We start from the raw sequence: 19,360 nt of genomic DNA, 5'->3' as shown, positions 1-19,360 counted from the left end.
ACACCAAAATGTTAGAAAATCACTGCTATTGAGAGATGAAGTGACACAATTAAGCTGTTTCATCACTTTAGTCTAGTAGTTTTAATCAATGTCCAGTCGCCAGAAATTGCTGTTTTTTGCCGCCTGGCAGTCCAGTGGTTAGGGAGCTAGCTCCTGACTGTGCAGGTTTGGGTTCAAATCACGGTTCGGGCATGGATGTCTACTAACAAATTCCATGGGCAGATTTTACAGATCCCTTGGGAATACGTGAGGATCGTTACTATAAAAAAAATGTGTCGGAAGTGTTTCAGATCTGTGGGTGCTCGGCTTGATCTTTATATAGGAGATTTTGATTTCTGAATTAATTCTGGGGACTCGAACAGCACCTCCTACAAATAGAAGGCCTCCGCACGGGTTGCCAAGTTCATCTGTAACGTCATTAAGACTACCTAGCAAGTTTGCCACATTTTGAACCTCAGCATCCTATTTCGTTTCTTCTTATTTTGGCGTAGAATCTTCCTGGTTGGCTTACAAATACCACATGGTGATTGGATGTGGGGCATAGAAATCGCCGATTCTGGGCCCGGTCATTTTTTTCCCCCGCACAACGATGATACTGGTACGAACAGGGAATTTTTTTCCCTGAATATTCTGAGGGGAAAATGGACTACTTGCGGACGTCACGAGCACCGTGCGGAGGCTTTCTATCTCTAGGAGGTGCTGGCTCGAACCGTTGATCGAGCACCACCGGCTCCGACACCATTGCCGTTATCCACCTTCAGTAAATAATTTTTTGTTGTTAGATTTATTTTATTTTTAAGCATGAAAATAATTATTATTTTTCAATAAAATCACAACATTTGCTGCTTGTTTTTCCTAATTTATTTCCATGGTTCTGTGCTAATGGGAATCATGAATGATGGATTATACAGTTTTTTATTGACTATCGTGAAATCAGCTTATCGTGTATTTTTTTGCTGTAATTTCTCAAGCCGGTAGCCACGTTGTTGGCACACAAGCTTTCGGTCAAAGCCTACACACTAATCTTGGGCAGCAGTGTCAGCTGGGATGCATGAATACTTTTGCCCGTCAATTAGGAATCAACTCTAAACTATAGGTTCTAGTCTAATCTAATCCAATCGTGGCAGCTCAAAATAACTGTAGTATGTCATTTATAGAAAGTCGAAGTGGACTCCTGCTTAAATAGAAATGAATTATCTTTTGGGTTAGGTAATACAATTGAAAGCCGACGTAGATGAACCCAAAATTACAAAAGAATCACGGCTATACGCGTTTCGGAACTATATGAGGTTCCTTCATCAGTAGCAGAAACACAAGGAGAATCTTTTTCCATCCTTTTTCTCTACTCTTTTGGTGCCGGTTCATTTTGAATTCGACTCTTTCGTCTACAACATAGGCGGAGATAGACTTGGAAGTCTGGGGGGGGGGGCAAGATGATGATGATATCAATTCATATATACATATATACATTAGATCAGCTGACTCCATCTTTGACGCTGGAGGCATTGCCCCCCTACGCCCCCCCCCCGTATCTCCGCCCATGGTCTACAGCAGCGAGTAACTCCCGCTATAAGGAGTTTTTCTTCTTTGTTTCTGCTACTGATGAAGGAACTTCATATAGTTCCGAAACGCGTATAGCCGTGGTTCTTTTGCAATTTTGGGATCATCTACGTCTGCTTTCAATTGTATTATCCTGCTTAAATTTTGACTAGATTAACGCTATTCACGGTAATTTGAGTCTCGAAACTTCGAGGTTCCAGATAATCTAAGGTGCTAAAATTTTTTGAAATTCCTCAGAAAAATATCTCATTTTCGCCAACCTGAGTTTGTTTCATTTTATCTCATTTTTCTTACGAGTGAAAGTAATTCCTTGATCTTGATTCTTGCCCTAGGGTGTTTGGTGGACTCCCATGCCAGAACTTCTCACAAGCCCTTCTGCATTAAATTTATTGTGTGAAACAGAAAAAATAACATTCATATCAAGCCCCAGGACTGAAGCCTCTGTTAGCTTTCCTTAAAAAGAGGCCATTGGTCTTAGCAGTTGTGTAATGAATTAAGTACATAGTTGAATTGAGGGCAAAACAGGTAAGAATAGGTAACCCCCGCCCCCTCGTTTTTTATTACTTTTCGGTTAATCTGAGGTGGTCTCGGTCCCGTTCACCTCGAATTATCGAGACTCTACTGCATTGAATTTAATGAAAATTCCTTGAACATAACTTGTATGGAGCAATTTCATTAGGAAGCTAAGGGAAAATCTCGCGAGCACTAAACCCGGCAGAAACATTGACCACCCGTAAGATAAAGTTTAAATATATTTGAGTTTTTTAGTTAACTCTATTTTTTTCTCCATATCTTCGAAAAGAATATCTGGCTGCATGATCCCCACATCCTGTAGCAGGGCCCCTAGACTGGGATCTCTGGCGGGCCCCTCTGTAGTGAATTTATCGTGTGAGAAAAGAAATGAGAATCGCCCCGGGTCTCCCTGTCAGCCCCACCCTTGTAGGGACCATAGTCTGACTCTTGAGTCTGACTGTCTTCTCGTTATGTGAAATTAAAGACTAAACCGGAGGATTGCATAAACAATACGGGGAGAATGAACTCCTGAACTTTGAAAATTTGATATTTTTCTCCCGTCTGAGAATAACGAGAATAATCTAGTTCCCGTACGTAGTAAAACTAAAGAAAAATATTTTTTGTGCAACTTAATTTATGTCTGGTTTTAAAAGTTTTGGTAAATTGAATGTAAGGCATTGTTATAAAAAACTCGGAGCTGGTCCTCAATTGCAGCACCGTAATTAACATACACATGTAGCACATCGTTAAAATTTTTCCTTAGCAACAATAGATGTTGAAGTCAGGTTAATTAGCTGACAAGTAACGCGTGTTTTATGATATTGTCCTTTAATTAGGAAATGTCCCTCCAAAGTATAGGAAGTTTCGTAGCTTTCTTCATAATGGTGACCAAACTAGTTCTGCTCCTAATAAACGCCATTCATAAGTCTGCAAGAACCATGATACGTGCGTATTAGACGTGAGGTTTAAGACATTTCATGCTCTTTCACCCGCTGTGTTTTTTTTTTTACATTATTTTTTCTAGAGGCGGTGTACGAACCTTTTTTGCGCTCGTCACGTGTCTTGAAGGGCTAGGCTAGGCAAGGCTCGGTCTTTTGTTTATGGCAGGAGGTAAACAACGCGTGCAAATTTCCTGGAACACCTTGAGCAAAATAGTTGGAGTTAACATAGGATAATAAATAAAGATTGACACCGATTTATCGAGAGCAATTAAAGCTGACATTCGTAGAAAACGAGAGTACGTACTATATACTCGTAGAACATTCATTATTTTTTTTCCCCCGTCATGTCTGTTGCGTGAAAGTTGGCAACACCCTGTCGGAAACAAAGCTTCTGATTCAGATACATGAAAGTTTAAGCTTCGTGGTAACAAATGCGCGAGCGCGCGAGAGTGTTTTAGATAAGTTTTTACTGATGTTGATTGTGCTTAATGTGGAATTTAAGGTGGTAATAAATTAAAACGCACGCACAATGAATAAAAACGCAATCCAAAAGAAGTTAAAAAAATCTTTAATTGATTTTCAGGTGGCATAACAAAAAAATACAGACTTTTACAGAAAAAAGTAATGTATTGTACAAGATCTTTCTCTCTGGAACGAGAATTAGAGATAAATCTCTTGGTTGAACTGCGATCTATTCTCTACCCTGAAACGTTACAACAGATTTCTCATCAAAAACTTTTCTTTTTCCGTCTATTTTAAAAGTGGAAATGTTTATAGATGAGATCTTTTTGGCAGCGTAAAATGATGATTTCTGCATTCAGTCAATACTTTTAAATGTCACTAATAAAGCTACACTACACGATTTTGTGATGACTTTATCCAAATAACTTCATTTGACCGAATCCTTAGCGACTGAATGGCAAAGTTGCTCCGGCAGTGACGCCTTTACCGTAACCAGAGGAAACCAAATTACCATGTCCAGCGCCAACTCCAAGTCCAGCAGGTCCTGCAACAGCTCCAAGTCCAGCACCAGCTCCAAGTCCAACATGTCCAACACCACCTCCAAATCCAACATGTCCAACACCACCTCCAAGACCAGCATGTCCAACACCACCTCCAAGACCAGCATGTCCAACACCACCTCCAAGACCAGCATGTCCAACACCACCTCCAAGTCCAGCATGCCCGGCACCAGCTCCAAGTCCAGCTGTTCCGTAACCAGCTCCAAGTCCGGCATGCCCGGCACCAGCTCCAAGTCCAGCTGTTCCGTAACCAGCTCCACCACCGTAACCACCATTTCCAAATGCCGCAAGATTTCCAAGGTTAGCAAAACCAGCAGCATTATGCAAGCCACTTTGAGACCCGAATCCAGCTCCAAATCCTCCTTTAATACCACTTCCGAAATTTTTGTTGTGAGAGAACACTTTTTCTTTGGAAAAAACGTTGGCATTGCCACCAACGTACTGGTTTCCAAAACCTCCTTTACTTCCATACGCTCCACCGTATCCACCGAACTGCCCATAACCACCTGTTGTACCACCTTTATGAAGTCCTTGTTGTCCAAATCCATGAAGACCACCAAATCCTTGTCCAGTTGCACCGAGACCTTTATAGCCACCAAGCAGTCCCGGTTGTAATCCACCGAGACCTCCTAATCCTGCATAACCCAATCCTGCAGGGAATCCAGCGCCGTATCCAAGACCTGATCCAGGACCGAACACGTATGGTGAAACAAAGAAAGGCACGCTCTGAACTGCAGAAGTGTCCATTGGGGTCTCTTTCTTCGGTTTTTCAGCATAAAGGATATTTATGCAAGATGACAATATCATCTAAAATTTATAAAAATAAATTTTATTAGAATCACATAATATCCCACATGATATACAGGGTGTCCCGTAAGTGCAAATGCGGCCTTTATCTCATCAACCGTCCATCGTAGAGGTATAGTTTCAGTTCAAAAAATGCTCGAAAGGTGTTCAAAAATTACCCTGTACCAGTTTCCAGAGTGAAAATACAGTGTGTAACGAAATGAATAAAATCTGAATTTTTATACGGTCCCCCCTTCCTCTAACTTCCAATGAGAAACTTGTTACCCTGTCTCTTCTGAGCCCAACAAAATAAATTCCAAGTTTCTAAGGGCGATATTCGCTGAGATATTCGAGTTCAAATATCGGAGAAAAGTTGGGAAAGGACAGCATAAATGAGGGAAAGGTTAGTTGCTGCTGTTCTTTCATAACTTTTCTCCATTTTTTGAATTCAAAAATATCTTAGAGAATATTGCACTTAGTGACATGGAATTTTTATTTTTGTTGACCTCAGGAGATACCGGGCAACAACTTTCTAATTGGAAATTAGAGGACAAGAGAACCGAATAAAAATTTAGATTTTTTTATTTTGTGACACACTGTATTTTCACTCTGGAAACAAGTACAGGGTATTTTTGAACGCCTTTAGAGCAGTTTTTAAACTGGAATCATACCTATACGTAAGACGGTTGAGATAAAGGTCGCACTAGCACTTACAGGACACCCTGTACACAGGGTGTATAGCTACAGGCACGCACCGCATTCGATTCTAGAGGCATACTTCCAATTAAAAAAAGTATCCAAATAACGCGTGGAAATCAGATGTGTCATTCATGTTGCAAGGGGTTGTATAGTTACTAAAATAAATGCGGGAAAAACGTATTTTATATCCCTTTTATCCTGTTATTTCCCAAACGTTTCTCCGCTTTCTGAATTCAAATATCTCAGTGAATGTTGCACTTGGAAACGGAATTTTTTGTCGGCATCGCGAAATACAGGGCAACAACTTTCTCATTGGGTTTTTGAGCCCGGGGTGTCCGTGTAAAAAATTAATTATTAAATTTTAATAACTAACTATACAACCCTTGGCAACATGAATGATGCATCTGAGTTCTACACGTTATTTGGATATTTTTTCCAATTGGAAGTATGCCTCTAGGATCAACGGTTTGCCAGTAAAATGCGGTGCGTGCTGGTAGCTATGCTTCCCGTATAACATAAACGTCGTGAAACATATTCAATAGAAATACGGTGTATCACAGTTTATAGTTGGAATTATATATTGATGTTCAGCCAATGTTGTGAAAGAGAATGAAAATGATGTCTTAATCTCTATGTAAGGGTGTGTGTATATCGCTGTATTTTGATATCAAACTGAAAGAGTTCAAACATTCTAAAGCCTTGGGAGAGTTACGTAAGTACTTGTGTCTTTTCAGGAAAAACAAAGAAAAAGCTAAAAACGTATTGAAAAACTCCTTCGAAAAGAAATGAAATACGGTCATCATTTATCTTTTAACAACGGTCGTAATGAATACGCATACTAATTATAAAACTTCGGGTTAAAGCAGCAACAAAACACGTGGTATCTTACAGATGCTTTCGACCCATACATAGTAGGCATTTTCACAAAAGTATTCCTTTCAATTGCTTTTCTTTTTTAACAAGTTGGTCACAGAAAAATTGCTTAAGGCGCTTGGTATGTAACGATGGATGAGAAAATTATGCGATGTTCGAGAAGAGTGTGTGGTATAGATGCATAATAAGGTCAATAAGCAACACTCTGAAGAAGATAACCCTGTTGAGGTCCTCAAAAGTTCAAAGAGTTGCGAAATTCGACTTGTAAATTCATGTTACAACATCGTCAACTCCTGTAATTTAGCATCTCACGAATACACTCTTTTTCTCACCATTCATTATTCGGTAATTATGTCTACTCTTGCTCGAGTCGAAGACTTGTCAGACGTTGTACGTTACGATCATGCTAATCAGTAAAAGAAAATGTTTCTTTTTCGATGATCTGATTTCAACAGTTTGGAATATTTCCAATTTCATTAATTTCTTTCAGCTCTAACCAGTTCATTTTAAATGTCCTATCTTTCATCTTCACTAATTTTTTGTTTCTGGTATTAAGTGGTAACTAAATTTGTAAATAACCCGATTGATAAATTATGGTTCTGTATCTCAGTTCGAGCTACAGTCAAACATAATACTGTAACACCTAAATTCAAACAGATTTCTAGGACTAAGCCAAAACTTCACAAATTTACCACTGTACAGCGTATATTCGTAATTCCATCTGGTCCTATATACTACAATTATTGATCCTGTATTTTACTTTTACTGATATACAATGAAACACGCGTACATAACGATATTCAAAGGACTAGAAAAAAGTATCGTTATAAAGGAGTTAATCGTCAGTGTCGTCTTAACGCATGGGCCCACCCGGCCACGGCCAGGGAGCCTGAAGAGAAGAGGGGCCTCACAAAAATGAGAACTAATTGAAATTTTCTGGAATTTTCCAGGTAGGGCCTCAAACAAATCAATTGCCCCAGGGGCCCATGATTCTCTTAAGACGACCTTGGTTATCGTTAAAGAAGGAATATATCAAAAATATGAAAGTTCATCGGGATCAGAGGGTAACATCATTATATATGATTTTCGCTGTTTTTTTTTCCCTTTGATAATGCCACAGCATCATCCGAAATTATTAGATTCATAAATTATTAGATTCACTTAAAATAATCATTGTGTGGTCATAGATTAACTTAACATCGTCATAATTACAACCCGGAAGATTGTTTTGTATTAATAAATGAGCTATTGAATATGTATTTAGTCAATGAATGTATCAATAACAATAGTCGTTTCACGCACATGAATGAGCTCTTATGTTTAAAAGCGATTACTTCGAGTAACCACATGAATTCTCTCAGTAATAAAAGTTGATCCAGATCTGAGAGATCTTTATGAGCTAAACTTTAGTGCACCGACTGATTCAGCTGCAAAGAAATATTTGTGCGAATTAAAATGCAAACACAAAGGCCACGACAGGTGAATTACCCAAAAAGATGGCGGAAATAAAAATTTTTTAACAAGTATAAATTTTGTGTATCTACTGTATATTATCTTTATGCGGTAACCCTAAATTAAAATTAAAAAAAACTAAAAACTTTAAAACAGCGTACTGCTTATAAAGATACGGTTTTCATGGCCCCCACATAATGGAGCAGGGCCCGTAAGCTGGGATCTTTTGTGGGCCCCGGGTCAGATTTTTCAAGGACCCTTCAACAGTTAATTTATAGCGTGAAAAGCAAAAAATTATGAGAATTGTCCCTGGCCTTAGGGCTAGAGACATGCCAGCCCCGCCCTTGTGGGGCCCATGATGGTTTTCAAAAGATATGTATTCCACGTTTATTCCCTAACCATGTAAGAAACAACAATTCTCCTACGACACCACAAACTGGAATTGTCCCTAATCATCTGATGCTGGCATACCCGGGTGAAAACTCAGGATTAACGATGTATAAGTAATTCATGGTTCAACCTATTCCTCTAATTGAGAAAATTTAATCACTTCGGTCTCATTTTCACCTGATAAATCTGCTTTTTCCATGGAAACGTTTAAAAATGAAGTTTGTCTTTATAGCTGAAGCCCTGTGTACGAATGAGTGACCTGGTAGATCTTCTTCGCACTCATCAATCGATATCCTTCTCGGTAGGTACTATCTCTCTGAAAAATTACGGCAATGCACTAGGTTTGTACTAGAAAGAATTAAGCCGCGTTAACGTGGAAGGATGACTTCTTGGAGAACGAGAAGAGGCGTTTATAAGTATGGAACCCAGTAATATCTGTTTGAGTTTTTTTTATACCACCGCAGAACCACGTCCTTTGAATCTAAATGCTCATCAACGAGAATTCACAAGTCAGTAAGTCTTGTCCCATAAAAAAAGTTTAAATATTCAACTCGTAAGTAAAATATGGTTAAAATCAAAATGAGCAATCCTGCCCTTGTCTACACTACCCTTTCAGACCCCGGTGCCACAAATGTGTGCTCAGGGAGTTAAGCCCTGACTTGAAGGATTGTATAAGTTTTGAGTTAGAAATATATGGTAAATACGAACTTTGAAAATACTAATGGGGCCTAAACATTTCTTTGGAAAACTAGAGATTTCTTGAAGTATTTAGACATATACGATAGTTTAACTTACCAATGTGAATATTCCAATAGCATCCATGATGTTGGAAAATAGTATTATCCCTTTTGATTGTAGAAAACACACAACGTTTAACTTCTCGATCCTGCTCATGAAGTGAGTGTGCGTCCCTTAGCTTTTTATTTAAAGTTCCATCCACAAAAACATTTTGGTCACGTGACAAGCCGGAAGAAATGATTATTGTGCGTTCGTTCTTAATTTATAGATATAAAAAATTAACTGGGAGAAAAAAACTGTTGTTTTTTTTTATAATCACACTAAACTTACTTTCTCTCGGTTCAGTTCTTTTCGACTACAACAAATTAAACTCTTTTTTTTAATTTTAAAATTGCTGGATACCGATACAAACAGTGGACATCAGGAAGTTGACTTGGGTCAGTGTCGTACGCTTTGGACATAGGTCTCCACATTTCACGTTGGTCTCGGATGAAAGAAGCTGCTCTTAACGTTAATGTAGTGTTGGTATAGATGGTTGTCATCACAGTAGCGTGACCTTTTTTTTTTTTGTTTTTGGACTTGACCGTACCTTAAATTTTTGGGTGTTTCATTAGCCTCCTTTCTGCTTCTTGTTCTCATTGAGTGAAGTTTGCTTGTCTCCATCCCTGAATTTGTTTGAAAACAGACTGAAAAAAAAAAGACATTTAACGACTTCCTCAATTCTATATTGTTTTGTGTGAGTCTCATTTCGATTAAACTGGACACAGAAAATGGATCAGCCATGTTATGAACATAGGCGATGATAGACTTGAAAGTCGGGGGGGGGGGCGCACGGTTATGACGATGACGATGTCAATTGATATATATTCATATATGCGAATATACATCAGATCAGTTGGCTTCGCCTTTGACGCTAGGGAGGGCAATGTCCCCATGCCCCCCCCCCGTATCTCCGGCCATGGTTACGGGCATAATCAAGTCTGGATAAAATTAATGTAGTTTTTTAGGGGTTCTGGACTAATTTTAGTTCCAGACACTTATTTATTGTCTTTCATATTTTGTGATTGAAAAATGAGTTTACTGTTAGGATTTCTCCTCCCGCAGTAGCCAACCAAACTGAAAAAAAACCAAATTGTCAACCATATTGCACCGAAAATGTCACACCCATCAGGTCACAAAAAACAGTGAATCGGTACATCAATATTGTCCACATTGCTATTTTTCTTTTAACCATACAAGGTCACAATCCAGATCTCCTTGACTGTGATGGCTGAAATTCTTGACAATGATAACGCAGCACTGCGGTTCCGTTCCTTATGTACGAATAGGAGTTGAAGTTCATCTAGAGATGACAGCGAAAACAGGAAATGAATTAAAAAAAATTTTCAAACCATAAACTCAAACTAAAAAATAGCTCTTTTCTATTGCTATTCAATCATCATTAATCCACGTTTAGGGTTTGACCGTACCTTTCTTGCTATTTTCTTATATCTACGCGAGAATAATGACCTTCCAATATCCAGTCTAGTCTTTTGAAGGACGGGGAAGTTTGATGGTCGCACTAAACTATAATCGAAACAAGAGACGTTTAGGGTTTCAATATTGTAAATGGGAATAACTTCCTTCTCTCATCACGGAAGCCCACGCTCATTTTACCACAAGTACTATGGAAAAGAAAAGAAAAATTAAGGATGGACCTTGTTGCTTGTTATCTATATAAAAGCAAATTCACAGATTTTTAGACATGGTTGTATTGAAGATAAAGGAGTAAACATCAACATGAATAAGGTGAGTTCTCTGTATTCCAACTTATCTTTGCTTATAACATTAACAAGTAAATTCTATGAGATAGAGTAAGTAAAGTCTATGCCTTCACGATATCAGTCAAAGTATACGTCCACATATCTTGTCATTACTTTTACTAAAGGTGGGTAGTGATCCAAGTTTCTTCGAAATATTTAATTGCCAGTTCATAATTTCAATCGAATCTATGTGTTTTTCAAATATGAAGATAGTCAAGAATTCATGAATGGAAAAACGAGATCAGGAAACGTAATTGAAGTAAAATTTTAAAAAAGTTTCTTTGTTATGAAACAGCGGAAATATATGGACCATTCTTCCGCATGGTTGACCACTAACACGTTGACCATTTCGATAGTGAAACTTCTTTTTGTTCTTCTTCGCGATCCCCATTGTAGCATTTAACTTGTCAGAAAAATAGCCCATGAAGTTCATTCATGAGAGAAATTCCTAAAAAATAAACTCTTTCGATTAATTGATTTGTTAAGATTTTATGCATCATCAAGACAAGACTTTTATAGTTAAGGATATTCATAAATTACTATCGGGGGAGATGTACACACATAATTAATAAAAATAGGTAATTAAAAAAAATTGAGTGTGCTTAGACATACTATCACCGTTTCGACAAATATGAGTCTAAATCCCCACGACATGCAGAAATTATAGGACATGTTCTGAATATCAATACATTACGCCATTATTTTTGTATCCTTTTTCATTTTCTTTTATGAAAGAGCAAAATATTGGCTACAGATACCAATTTTCATCACGTATATTTAAGTTTAACATTAACTATTCTAAGAGATTTCACTATCACGTAAGTAATTAATTTTTTTTAATCATATCTACAAGAAAAATACCTATATTTTTCATCAGATTTACCGGAAAAAATAACTGTTCTATAAGTAAACTCGAATCGAATCAATTCAAAAAATCAAGAAATTAAATTGTTACATTGCAGATACATGTAACTTATATGAAGCATTTCGAAGTCTTAAATCGAGAAGCATTTCCATATTGAAACGGCGAGAAAAAAAAACAGTAAAACTCGTAAAAAACCTCTCAAAGACAAAATACCGAGTTCTCAATTATGTAATTGTGTCAGAGAAAATCGATTTATCTCAATTAGTTATGAATGTTCGCACGTTATCGTGTAGAATAGAGTGTCTCGTAATCTGTTACAACCACATTATTGTATATAATTTTCATTATTCAGAATATTTAAAAAGAGACACTATATAATTTTTTTTTAAAATCACAATACTCAGCTAAACCATATCGGGGACAGCTCAACTGGCTGGGAATCGCGGCGCATTCGTGTAATTTAACACAGCTTCGTTGGGAGTTGACGGCATGAATTGAGGTTGAGGGTTCCTTGTCACTATATCTGGTTACGTTGATCGGACGTCCAAGCTAAACTTGGTGTTGATATGGATATATTGGAAGAACCTCATGCGTCCATGTCGAATGCTAAGGAGGGTGCACCACCTCGGGGGGGGGGGGCGTCTGGTGGTGCACTATGATAATGGGCTGCCTCCCGATATAACGCTAATCAATATTACAGATTTTTTTTAGGATTTTCTTTTAGTCCTCTCTTATATCGAGATTCTATTCATTAGTAATTATAATTGAATTTGAGTTTACCATTGTTTACATACAATCTACACCTCACCATGTACTGATGGTACTTATAAGTATCAGTCACAAACTTGCTTGGTATTTGAAACATAGGTATTATTTTACAAAAGTGGTGACACGGGACGAAATATGGATCAATAACGAGTAAGGAAAAAAATATATTAGCATTTCACATCAACTATTTCCTTCCAACTACAGTATAACTGATTACAATTATGACCACGAAAGTGAACTTTTATTCGAAAATCTAAGTAATATTCAAAAAACACGAGTTGTCCCACACTTTTGCTGTGATCTGGTAATCAATCGTAAAGCAGTTACAGTTATACAGCTTCCATACTTCAAAATCCCAGCTCCCAACAACGAATGTAAGGGGTATTACGGTAATTAGACGTTAGTGGTATATATGCTACGATGCCATTAAAGTACCGTCAGAACTGAAAGGGTTAAATGAAAAATACTTTTAGTGATTGCCTGGCTGATATAGTCGAACCCGGATCCTGTTACTTCAAATAAAAACGCTTTTACATGTGTAGAAGCTATAACCATTTCCTTTAATAGGCATACATTCAGGCCCGCAGCCAGAAATTTCTTTCGGTGGGGGATCACTTTCATTTCGGGCTGGGGGTGATAGAACAATATATTTGGCCATTTTTTCCCTTTTTTGGTAATTTTCTCTCATTTCGGGATTTCGGGGGGGGGGAACCAGACCCCCCCAAGTCATCCCCCCCCTTCGCTACGGCTTTGCATACATTTGTAAAAATATAAGCACCCAGTTTTCTGTAAAAAATTGAATTTCGATTCACCGAAGAAAATTTTCCTTCATATCCATGATATTTTGTTTGGTAATTTTAAAATTGGTTGAACGATGATAAAAAAAAACCGTACACACACATCAAGAGTATTCGTATACAGTCGAGTCTTATAATAAAGTCTTATAATAAATCTTAGTTTCACAAAAAGAAAAAAAGCTTCGCACTATATAATTTTTAATGTACAGTAACGCTAACGAAAATATGTGAGTATTCGGGCAAAACTCTTGTTATATAGAAAATTTGGATTTTGTGCTATTTTGGATCTTTTAACCATTTGGGAAATTATCGAATTCTAAATACTCAGCTAAATAATATCAGAGCTTTATTCGTGGCGGATTCGTGTAACATAGCATTGTTGGGAGGTTGCTGGCGGATGACTTGAGGTTAGGGGGGTTTCTTGTTGCTGTCTGGCTTCGTTGATCGAACGTCCAAGCTCGGTGTCGATATGGATACGTCGAGGGAGTCTGATGTGTCCAAGTCGAATACTAAGGAGGAGTGAGCCAGCTCTGGACGGGAACGTAGCAGGCAAAAGCTCTCATATCGAGCAGTAGTGGGACAACGTTCGTGAGTAACTTGTGGTGGTAAACTGGATGTATAATTCCCACATGGCATGTCTTCCTGCTAGTTCGGCCCAGTTTGTTGGTTTTTTTTTGACTTAATAAAAATGTCATTTACATTAAACTGATACAAAAAAATCCTAATAATGGCGATACCTACTTCAAAGTTTATAAAGTAGCGATTTTTTTACAGTAAATTTGGATATTTTAGCTGCGATGATCTCGCCCAATATAGTCGGACGCAGCTCCTTTTTTTTGCGGAAAATCTAATATTCAAAATGTCGTAACAACATGAACTATTCGGTTTTATGTATATTTTCTTTGATTCAGTTCGAGGGTGCATTACATTTAAGTAATATTTGTCTATTTAGTATATTTGTTGCAAATATACCTCTCATATGTATGAAGTGACCGCGATGCTATAAAGATTAAATACACTAAATATTGACTCTTTATTTGTCCGTGTTGCTCCCCACAACACATGTGAGTTTCTTATCTTTTTCAAATAAAAGCGTATATTTTGAGCTCATTTCGGCATTGATGCTATCTTTTAAGCAACTCCTAAACATTACATTTTTACTTGTAAGCTATTCATGAAGTTTCTATAAGTACCAGCAGAATGGCTTAAAGGTACACGTGTTTCCTGTTTCTTGGCAAGTCAAGCAAGAACGATTTCTGACCATTGCATTTTGAAGGGAAATAAAATGTATGAACGAGAAACATATTGTTGTGTGTATTATTCAAAAATGATAGAAAAGTAAATTGGCACACAATAAATAACATTTTTATACTATTCAAATCTATGTAAATCATATACATACAGTATATTTCCTGAAGTGCAACATCCCTTAATTTTTAAATATTGAAAATAATTTTATTTTTGTCATGTAATAGCATTGAGGGTACCTCATTCGCTTAAAAAATAATCCTTCAAAAACCTTCTCCTCTGGATATTTTAATGCTTGCCAATTATAGGGTTAAATTTGAATTGATACAGAGATACACACGTGATTTTGATAAAATTAGAGAATCATTATTTATAACATTAATTAATCAACTTAATTAACTATTAGCATTTGTTATTCGGACAAAATTTATCATTTATAATATCGTCTTGGTTCCTTATTCCTAGATAGTCTTTGTTGCACTGCTATCCCTGGGCTGTGTCTTGGCTCAAAGCTCCGAAGACTCGTCTGGCTCCGTTCCCGATGCTCAGGAGGACCATTCGGCGCTGGTCCAGGAACAGGCTAACCAAGATTACAACCATCACCAGCATCAGATCCAAGACCACGACCAACGATCTCAACAAGGAGGCATCGGTAGTCGGGGTTATCAATTCGATTTCAACGGCAAAGCCGGGGATGGCTCTCTCGACTTTAGGTTCGACAACAACCAAAAAGACCATTCATCTAGGGATCGCGGATATGGTTTCGAAAAGGCCTACGCCTACTCTCGCGAGACGACGTTCTTGGACTTCCTCTCAGACAGACCAGTGTTGAATGCTAAAGATTTGGTAGAAAACAAAGGCAATATTGGGTATCTATCAGCAAACAAAGTTCAAGGATATGGACATGGTGAAGACTTTGATCTCGATGCCACCGAACACCAGTCTTAATGATCCTGAAGATGACAGCGCCGGCTCTGTTTATTGAGTCCTGTATTCCGATGAACGTATTTATTAGTGAGAATGACTATCTGTATTTATGTTTTGCATAAAATTAAAATTAATTTATTTCAAAATTTTGTGTAGCACTTTAATGCGTTCCTTTTGACCGAATACTAATTAAAATCTAATAATTATCTGATCACATGCATTCAAAAAACAACAAGAAACCATCGTTAGTTTCTTATTAAAGGGTGAAATCCATTTTAATTCTGAAGCAAAAATTCTCAACAAGTTAGACTCGTGAAAGGCAGAGAGATGACGTCAGACTCCATTATACTAGATAGAATGTGGAAATGCATTTTGGAAGGTCTCTGTGCTGGGAATCAAACCACTCGCGTAATACGAACGAGTGCGCTAGACCACTACGCTTCAGGAGCACTGATCTGATAGAAGTCGAATAACAAAAAAAATGAAGAAAATATGAATACTTTTTGGAACTGAATTCTGATTTAGAAACTGAAACTATAAACTCAAGTTTTCTCAATGACCGGGCATCGGGATTTATTTAACTGTTTAAGCGGCATGGACGAGATATCTCGCCTTCTTAAAGGTCTCTTATTTTAGCATTGGTCAGCCCAGATATTTTATTATTATCTTATCCAGATATTTTATTATATATATTTGGAACAGTTTTCCCTTCATTCTCTTGGTTGGCACCTGCTGAAAATCGGAAGAAAGCCTCTACTTAATTAAGAAAGATATGACATTTTATAAAGGGGTTTAATGATTTCTGCTTATGCCGCTTAAAGTGTTCACCCATTCCAGACCGCTCATCCGATTCGTGACCGAAGTTTTACATACATGAGTTAATTAACTAATACTTCTGAAGTTGCAAAAAATTAGCCGCTATATCGCTAATCAGGATAAGATATAATTTTTGAAAAATCATGAAAATTTTAATTTTTTTGTAAATTAATTATAATAAATACTATGGCACTCGTGTGATCTTTCAATTTCCGAAAATGATCGTTTCTTACAAAAATTTGCATGAAAATTACTTGAAAAAATTTGTTAAACAAAAAGCTTCTTTTAAATATACAGGGTGGGCAAAAAGTCCACGCGCGTAGAAACTTTAGAAATGAATAAAAACCGAAAAAAAAACCGAAATAAAAAACGGTTTGCAGAGTTAACATCACTAGGTCACGGGAATATTTTTAAGACGGGAAAAAAAAATAAAAAAGCAGTCGATAGGTGGCGCTGGTACGAGTGACTTTGGTGGAAATATGCAAATGAGACGGTTATAAGAACTTGCGCTCGTGTATGTGGACCTGCTGCACTCTGCCGTTGCTGGATTTTTGACTCGCCTGCAATGTGCAAAGCCGCAACTAGGGGGGGGGGGGGCGCAGGTGGATCTGGTGCCCCGGGCGATGGACCCGGTGGGGGGAAATTCCATTCTGAAACCTCTCCTTCAACATTACAAGGCGGCGTCATTCCCCGGGTGACCAAGCATCTAGTTGCTGCCCTGGTCATGTGGAAATAAATGATGTGTGTGTAATAAATGATTTGGAGGCATTCTGTTTGTTATTTACGTATCTTTTCTTTGACTTGTGTACGTCAGCGCCACCTATCGGCTGTTTTTTAGTTATTTTTTCCTGTCTTAAAAAAATTTCCGTGACCACGCGATGTTAACCTTGCAAACCGTTTTCTTTTTCGGTTTTTTCCGGTTTTTATTCATTTTTAAAGTTTATACAGACTTTTTGCAAACCCTGTATGTCTTATTACCTATTACAATCATCCAGAAAAGTAATACTTTAATGAAAAAATTTCGTTACTTCCAAATTCCAAAAGATGAAGCCATTATTTATCAGTATCATCAACCAATACAAGATGAAGTTGCATGTCAAATTTTACATGATAATTTTGGTTTGGTCACCTTTAGCATTGCTCTTGAAAGTTAGAATTGACAAGAGATATTCATGCTTATTCTCTCTCTTAGATCTCTAAAATTTTCACGGGAGATGATTGATTTTTTTCATTTTATTTCAATAATGAATAAATTCATTACTTTGTCTTAGAAACTTTCCTATACAGGGTGTCCTGTAAGTGCTGATGCGGTCTTTATCTCATCAACCGCTCGTCGTAGAGAAATAGTTTCAATTTAAAAAATTCTCAAAAGGCGTTCAAAAATCACCCTGTATCAGTTTTGAGAATGAAAATATAGTGTGTCACAAAATAAGAAATCCAAATTTTTTATATGGTCTCATTAATTTGCTCTCATTCATCACTCGAATTCAAGAGATATTCGAATTCAAAAATCGGAGAATAGTCGGGATAGGCTAAATGAGGGAAAGGAGAGTTCTCCGTTAGTTTTTGCTGTTCTTTCATCCATTTTTTAATTCAAATATCTTAGAGAATATTGCACTTAGTGACATAGAATTTTTTTTTGTTGGCATCAGGAGAGACAAAGGCAACAACTTTCTAATTGGAAGTTAGAGCACAGGGGACCGTATATAAATTGAGATTTTTTTTATTTTGTTACATACTGTATTTTCACTCTCAAAACTGGTACAGAGTAATTTTTGTACACCTGTTGAGCATTTTTTAAACTGTAATCATAACTCTACGACGAACGGTTTATGGGATAAAGACTGTGCTAGCACTTACAGGACGCCCTGTATATATATAAACTATATCAGAAATACAGCAACCCAATAAAAGCAATAAAAAACCAATATGTGTGATAAAATCTAAATATACTGCCATAAAAAAATTATGGTTGTTTTATCTAAGAATGGATAGCTTCTCGACTTATCCCAATATGGTTATCGTATTTCTTTTTAAACGTGTCAATCGTGTTAGAATTCACGACCCATGGAGATAATCTATTCCATTTATTCACGACCCTATTAGAGGAAAAACTCCCTGTGACACACCACAACCCGACATCTGCGCGCTTACAATGTAAACATTTTCAAAAAATCAAGTGTCTGTTCATAGATTAAGCCCCGTATACCATCAAGAGCACGTGTGGCTCTTCTCTGCACCCCCTCGACCAAGTCAATGTCCCTCTGTAAGTATGATGTCCAAAACCTGACGGCATACTTCACTCCAGGACGAACTAAGCCCCGGAAAATAGGAAGGATCACTTTAGGAGAACGCGAAGAAGCCTTTTTGAGAATGAAACCGAGCATTCTATTCGGTTTTTTAACCACCGCTGAACAAAAAATGTTCAGAAAACCTAAGCCGCTCATCAATAAGAACAAGTTTATGGTGACGATTGTGATGAGTGTTGTGGATATTTGCTATATAAGCATTTTTGACAAAAAATCGATTATTTTATCCCTGAAAGAAGTATATAATTTTTTTTCCCAATCTATACATATAACATGTAATGACATACAAATAACATGTCCTGACTGATTCATTATCGCCGAGCGGAAACATCTGAAGCTACAAATATGAAATTTGGTCAGTAGTTTCATTTCATGATGCAAAGACTCGCTAAAGAAGGGGTTTTCGACATTTTACCCATGAAAGGGTCTCACAAAGTGGTTTAAAGGTTATAATAAAGGGGCATCACGCCGAGCTGAAACCACTGAAGTGAAAAATATGAAATTTAGTCAGTACTTTTATTTTGTAATGTAGACTCTAGGATTTTTCAAAATTCAACCCCTAATGGGGGGTTCAAAGGTTATATGAAGCAGTCATCACTGAGACGAAATCGCTGAAACTATAAGTATAACATTTTGTCAGTAATTTAATCTTATGATCAGAAGACTCACTTGAAAATCCAACCCCCAAGGGGATCATGATAAGTTCAAATGTTATATGGGGGGAATCATCGCCGAGTAATTTTCAGATTACCAAATCCACGCGGGCGAAGACGCGGGTAACAGCTAGTTTTCACATACTCTGCATTCTAGATGAATGTCAACTTTTTGAGAAAACTATTTCAGCGCTTAAAACG

The 19,360-nt window shown here is 37.3% G+C and overlaps 2 protein-coding genes and 1 pseudogene across 2 annotated transcripts; 2 read left to right on the top strand and 1 right to left on the bottom strand.

Annotated features, from left to right (window-relative positions):
* Positions 1 to 3,919: 3,919 nt before the first annotated feature.
* On the bottom strand, positions 3,920 to 9,113 carry LOC149073050 (uncharacterized). Its single transcript, XM_089247264.1, has 2 exons — positions 9,032 to 9,113; positions 3,920 to 4,843 (listed from the first exon to the last, which is right to left on the bottom strand). The coding sequence occupies exons 1-2, from the start codon at positions 9,056 to 9,058 to the stop codon at positions 3,920 to 3,922; spliced, it is 951 nt and encodes a 316-aa protein (XP_089103390.1). The 5' UTR covers positions 9,059 to 9,113.
* A 1,621-nt stretch (positions 9,114 to 10,734) lies between these two features.
* Positions 10,735 to 15,448, top strand: LOC149073048 (uncharacterized). Its single transcript, XM_089247384.1, has 2 exons — positions 10,735 to 10,762; positions 14,920 to 15,448. The coding sequence occupies exons 1-2, from the start codon at positions 10,754 to 10,756 to the stop codon at positions 15,400 to 15,402; spliced, it is 492 nt and encodes a 163-aa protein (XP_089103510.1). The 5' UTR covers positions 10,735 to 10,753; the 3' UTR covers positions 15,403 to 15,448.
* Positions 13,552 to 13,837, top strand: LOC149073049 (signal recognition particle RNA; annotated as a pseudogene).
* Positions 15,449 to 19,360: the final 3,912 nt, after the last annotated feature.

This window comes from Pholcus phalangioides, unplaced genomic scaffold (assembly GCF_987345545.1).
Source record: "Pholcus phalangioides strain wild (caught in Gottingen) unplaced genomic scaffold, Ppha-v1.0 ptg000017l_1, whole genome shotgun sequence".
Lineage (NCBI taxonomy): Eukaryota > Metazoa > Arthropoda > Arachnida > Araneae > Pholcidae > Pholcus > Pholcus phalangioides.
This window is presented reverse-complemented; position numbering and strand designations above follow the sequence as displayed.